The 6538-nt window shown below is 42.8% G+C and overlaps 1 protein-coding gene across 1 annotated transcript; it reads right to left on the bottom strand.

Annotated features, from left to right (window-relative positions):
- Window positions 1-514: 514 nt before the first annotated feature.
- On the bottom strand, window positions 515-3103 carry TLR5 (toll-like receptor 5). Its single transcript, XM_006871148.1, has one exon. The coding sequence runs from the start codon at window positions 3089-3091 to the stop codon at window positions 515-517; it is 2577 nt and encodes an 858-aa protein (XP_006871210.1). The 5' UTR covers window positions 3092-3103.
- Between the last annotated feature and the right edge of the window lie 3435 nt (window positions 3104-6538).

Raw genomic sequence — 6538 nt, 5'->3', positions numbered from 1 at the left:
ATCCCTAAGGCTGAGCTTGGTCCTGCACCCAGTGATGGCATTTCTTGTACACAGAGGATTGTAAGGCCAGAGGAGGAAACCTGTCTCTATTTCTGTCTGCTCTCTATTTAGTGCTGTTCTGCAGAGAACTTATACTCATTGGCTAGCCACCCTTAATCTGAATGCTGGAGAAAGATGCCATTCATTTGTAACTGCTCCCAAGGCGCCTTTCCCATAATGAGGAGACATCCCAGAGCTGATGCACCAGGAGAGGACAGTATCATTGGGTCTGAAAGAAAATCAACAGAGAGTAGGAACCATTGTCTGAATCCTTAGCAGTCTTCCTTAGGGCAATTGTATTTTCTACATGATTATTTTCCATTTGGGAGTAAGACAAAACATTGTATTGATACGAAAATCAAGAGATTTATGTTGTTATTCTGGGAAACCATATGAAGTTATCAAAATAGCAACAGAGTGCAAATGCAAAATGAATGATTTGTGGCTTGAAATAAGTTGAAAACTGTCCCTTAGACTAGGAGATGGTTGCTACCATTTGCAACGGAATGCTACTGTTTCTCCTCTCTTCCTTTTGTTTCTGGAGTATTTGTTGAGAGAGTTTATGGAGAAACCACTCAACATCCTGAACATCCTCAGGCCACCGCAAGTACTGCTGCTTCTGTACAAACCCTCTGATAGACTGGTGCTTCATCAGCTGGTACTGGGACAGGGAGCCAACCACCACCATGATGAGGCCACTGTTGAGGTCAGATATACACCGACTTTGGGCGTAACTGAAGGCTTCAAGGCACCAGCCATCTCGGAGGAAGTGTCTGCTCACAAGGCAAACAATCTTTCGGCTGCTCCAGATGGCGTCCTGGATGTTGACGATGTGGTTATTCCCTGGGACAAAGTCTCTTTCTTCAAAGCATAGCCTGAATCTGTTCTGGTCACTGTACTGAGTGTCCAGACACTTGAGAAAAGCGTTCTGCACCCATTCAAAGTCTTTGCTACTGAAGCACAAATAGGCATCATATGTGTATGTATCAGGGTCCATGCTCTGGGGGTGGTCCTTGAACACCAGTCTCTGGATTCTCTTATAACAGAAGAAACAAAACCCCCGGAACTTAGTGACAATGATGACAGTCACGAGGAAGAGAATCAACAACACAGTGAAAACGAGGAAGAGGGAAAACTTTAGGGGCTGTAAGGCTTCATCTTCATCGCAGCCCTCCATGGAAATGGTGGATATGGGGATCCCGGAGAGAGGCTCAGGGAACACACAGTATATGTCTGCAGGAGACCCAAACACAGTAACATTCGTTTGATTGAGCCAATTAATAAAAATGTTAAGTTCACACATACATATGAACTGGTTATGCCTTAGGTCCACAACACTTAGTGATGCAAATAAATTGGGATCAGGAGACAGGAGCTGATTCCGGGATACATCCAGGATCTCTAAATTAGCAGGTAAATCACCTGGAGAAAGAACCTTCAGCCTGTTGGAGCCGAGGTAGAGTTCCCTTAGTGCAGTCAGATCACTGAATACTCCTGGTGGGAGGAAATTTAGGTAGTTACTATCCAGATACAGTACTCGGAGGTAAGATAACCTCTTAAAAACATTCCAACAGACCTCGTTTTCCCAGGCAAGTTGTAACATGTTTTCTCCAAGGAAAAGTTGTTCTAAGCTGAGGTTTTCTGTAGGGACAAAACTTTGGGTACAAGAAGCAAAACGATTTTGGTTTAAAATGAGAATCTGAAGATGAGGCACTTGGAGAAGGAAGTAGAGATTAGCCATGTTTTCCAGTCTGTTCTCTGATAACTGGATGAAGTTGGTCACGAGGTTGATGTTTGGCAAAGTGACTAGTTTATTGCCACCCAAGAAGATAGTAGGTATGCTTGGAATAAAATTAATTGTCGTAAGAGCATTATCACGGAGATCCAAGGTCTTTAAATTTTTCAGGAATCTGAATGTTTGGCCCTGAATTATGCCAATGTGGTTCTTTTGCAGATCAACATAAGCTACTTGGGGTAGTCCATTGAAATTGAAATTATAAAGTTCCCCCAGTAGGTTATAAGACAAATTGAGAACTTGGAGTCTGTCAAGTCCATAAAAGGCTCCTTCTACAATCGTGTTAATCTTGTTGTGGGCAAGGGTCAGAAGTTTCAACTCCTTGAGGGTCTCAAAGAGCCGGACGTTCAAGGAGAAAATATACCCATGTGAAAGGTCCAACTTTATCACTGAGCTCCTGGCCAGGCCAGCAAATGTGTTCTGGTCAGGGTCTTTGATATTATGGAAGCCAAATCCAGACCCCATAACGTGATGGGCAAGAACCAAAGAGAAAGTCTCACTTCCACTGATAGCATTGCTAAAGTTTCTTATCCTGTCCACTGACCAGCCATTGTCAGAAACATCTAGGGTTTCCACAGACATGTTTTTGAATGGGTTCCCACACTTGCTCCAGTCCACTGAGACGGGGATGTACAGGCTATTAGTTGCAAGGCTAAAGAAGGAGAGTGTCTTACCTTGGAGGGGCTTGAGCTCACTCTCACATACAGTGGTTACCTGGTTGAAGGAAAGGTCTATGGACTTCAAGGAATTCAACTCCTGGAATGAAGGATGAAGGTGAAGAGTATGAATCTGATTTTTGGATAGGTCCAGGTGCATTAAGGATTCCAGATTTCTGAAATAACCATCTCTTAAGATAACTTCTGAGAGACCACAGCCAAACAACCTAAGTTCAAAAAGATGGGGCAGTCCCTGAAAAGCATTTGGATGCAAGAAATTGATCTCACTTTTGCCCAGATCTAAGATGCGAAGATTGGGCAAGTTTCTGAAGGCCTCTTTGTCGATAGTCAAGGATGTAAACTGAGTCCCAAGTTCTAACAGCTGCAGCTGCTCCAAGAAGGGGAATGACATCGAAGTAACATTACTGATAAAGTTGAAGCTCAGCAGGAGGTTCTTAGTGGTTTGGGGAACCTGGGGAACTTGGGTGAGGTTGCAGAAACGATACAACGCTATCCCACGATCAAAGGAGCAAGAAGAAATCCCAAACACAGTACTGGCCATAAGTACCACTCCTAAGAAAACTTCAAGGTGGTCTCCCATGATCCTATGGAAAAGAAGGAAAACATACACATCAAAGCTCTAGGCATGGCATATGAGTGCTGAGGACTTTGGGGGCTTCCTCTAGGGTATGTCTGCTCCCTCAAGTCCCTTTGTTCCTCAGGCTCCATGAAAGTGGCTGCTGGCAGACATTGCCTGGTATAGAAAAAGCTGTTCTAACTTCCTGCCAACACTTCAATCACATTTTCGACAGACCAGGCACTCTTCTATGGTTCCTGGGTTGCACTGGTCTATGCTCATGTACTAAAGGTTGGTGGTTTGAACCCACGTAGTAGGGCTTCAGAAGAAAGACCTAATTACCTGGTTCCATGAAGCCAAGAAAATCCGATGGAACAGTTCTACTTTGTAACACATGGGATTACCAGGAGTCAGAATGGAGTTAATGGCAAGGGGTTTGGTTTGAATTTAGGCACTATTCTCGGTACTTGAAAAATATGAACTTACTTCATCTTTAAAATAACCCTATGTTTGTTTAAAGGAACCCTGGTAGTTCAGTGGGTTAAGCATGGGGTTGCTAACCAAAAGGTCAGTGATTTGAACCCATCAGCTGCTCCCATAGAAGAAAAATGAGGTAGTCCGCTTCTGTAAAGATTTATAGTCTTAGAATCTGTGAAGAAGTTCTACTCTGTCCTATTGGGTTGCTATGAGCTGGAATCAACTAGACAGCAGTGGGTTGATGTTTGTTTATTCATTAGTTCATTCATTCACGATTTGTGAGGGAAGCTAGAGAAAACAGCAGGAAAAGACACCTTTTGCTTCGCCAGAGCTAAGGGTCCAGCTCAGTCCATTGGAAGCTCATCACTTCCTAATGACTCCACTGACTTTAACTCCGTAACCTGTATGGTGCTATGGGATAAGCACTGGTCTGTTAGCCACAAGATTAGTGGTTCAAACCACCAGCTGCTTCTTGGAAACCCTAACAGGGTCACTATGAATCGGAATTGACTTGATGGCACTAACAGCAACAACAACCTGTTTGGGGTGGAGTCTTGGTATGGTGCTGTAGGGTAAGCACAGGACTGCTACCTACAAGGTTGGTGGTTCAAACCCACCAGTAACTCCTCAGAAACCTGATACGGGCCGTTATGCGTCAGAACCGACTTGATAGCACTTATCAACAACAATCGTCCAGGATACTAACCCAGCTCAGTTCATCCATTCTACTCCATACACAGTACAACTCATTGTGCAAACACAGAGTATTTCACATCATCTCCGCAAACAGTCAAACTTCACCAGTTCAATAAAAATTTTGTTAGTTTGTTGTACTGTGGTACTTGCATGTTGCTGTGATGCTAAAAGGTATGTCACCAGTATTTCAAGTATCAGCAGGATCACCCAGCATAGGCAGGTTTCAGGAAGAAAGGCCTCATGTTCTACTTCCAAACATGAGCCAATGAAACCCTACGGATTGTCTGACATAGTGCTAAGAGGTGAGTACCCTAGTTTGGGAGGCATTATACAATAACCACAACAATGGCCTCAAAAATGCAATGAATGTGAAGCTGTTGCAGGCAACATTTTAGTCTGTTGTATGTGGGGCCTCTATGCATTGTAGCCAATTCAATGGCAACTAACAACAGTAAACATGTATTGATTGAGCATAAACAACATGGCTGGCAGTTGTGTTGGACAATAGGGTGTGAACATAGGCGGCGTGGATAACAAGAAACAAAAATAGTTTACTTGTTTAAGTTCAGTGGCCAAGTCCATTAGATATCTGGGATGAATATTTGCTTTACATGTGCAGCAGCAAAAACTGTTCAACACCCTGGGACCATGAAGGGAGAAGAGCGGAGAGCAGGACCCTACCCAGAGAAGCAGTGATGCCTGAGATGGAGGCAGAAATGATGACGTGGAGAGATGGAGCAGCTGGGGACTTTAGATCCAGAGAGGGAGAGGGGCTGTGTGCTGATGGCCAGGGGGCAGGCTTGTAGGGTATACCCTTTGGTTGGTTGATGATGCATGGAGGGGATTGTAACCATGGCAATGAAACGATATATGATACAATGAATGTAAAACTAATGTTTTCCCATGTAAACTATCACATAATTCACAATAAAACATTAAAAAAAAAGTGCTCAACAAGTATGTCTGATTTAATGTTCTAGGTATTGTTCTGGGTGCTGTGTGAAACACAGGGGCCCCACCCTCAGAGAGCTCAGGTTCTATCATTTGAACAGCACTGCCATCTTCAGTGCATACAATGTCTTCAATGTACTGTAAATTTTCTGTTTTAAAAAGGTTCTGCTGGAGGGTAAGGAAAGAGATGTGTCATTCAGAAAGCAAGAGAATAGGGGGTGGGGAGAACAGAAAGGACGTACTGATTTTTAAAGAGCACTGTTGTTGTTGTTAGGTGTTGTTGAGTTGGATTTGACTCATAGAGACCCTCTGCACAACAGAATGAAACACTGCCCAAACCAACACCATCCTTACAATTGTTGTTCTGCTTGAGCCCATTGCTGCTGCCACTGTGCCAATCCATCTCATGGAGGGTCTTCCTCTTTCACTGACCCTCCGCTTTTCTAAACATGATGCCCTTCTCAGGGATTTGTCCTTTCTGATAACAAGTCCAAAGTGTGAGAGATGAAGTCTTGCCATTCTGGCTTCTAAGGAGTCCTGCTGTAGCATTGTGGGATAAAGCACTGTACCACAAGGTTAGTCTGAAACACAAGGTTGGCAGTTCAAACTCACCCGCCACTCCTTGAAAACCCTATATAGGTTTTTTGAGTCAGAACCAACTCGATGACACTTAACAAGGAGTACTCTGTACTTCTTCCAACCCAGATTTATTTGTTCTTTTGGAGGTCCATGGTACTTTTAAAATTCTTCAACAATAGCTTAATTCAAACTCATCAGTTCTTCTACAGTCTTCCTAATTCACTTTGGAAACCAACTTTCACACGCATTTGAAGCTATTGAAAATATCATGGCTTGGATCTGGTGCACCTTAGTCCTCAAACTGATACCTTTGCTCTTGAACACTTTAAAGAGGTCTTGTGCAGCAAATTTGGGCTAATGCAATATGTTGCTTGATTTCCTGACAGCTACTTCCATGAGTATTGATTGTGGATCTAAGTAAAATGAATTATTTGACAACTTCAATCTTTTCTCTATTTATCATGATATTTATTGGTCCAGTTGTGAGGACTTTTTCTTTCTTTACATTGAGGTGCAATCCATACCGGTGATCTTCACCAGTAAGTATTTCACGTTCTCTTTGCTTCCAGTGAACAGTGGTATCAACTGGTCTTCCTTGTAGGTATATGGATATTATCCTATCACTGACAATATTGTATTTTAACAAAGATTTTTTCAAAATAAATGTTTTATTGTGAATTATGTGATAGTTTACATGGGAGAACGTTAGTTTTACATTCATTCTATCGTATATCGTTTCATTGCCATGGTTACAATCCCCTCCATGCA

The sequence above is a fragment of the Chrysochloris asiatica genome, unplaced genomic scaffold (assembly GCF_000296735.1).
Source record: "Chrysochloris asiatica unplaced genomic scaffold, ChrAsi1.0 scaffold00161, whole genome shotgun sequence".
NCBI lineage: Eukaryota > Metazoa > Chordata > Mammalia > Afrosoricida > Chrysochloridae > Chrysochloris > Chrysochloris asiatica.
The sequence above is the reverse complement of the archived record's forward strand: the minus strand, read 5'-3'. Positions and strand labels throughout refer to the sequence as shown.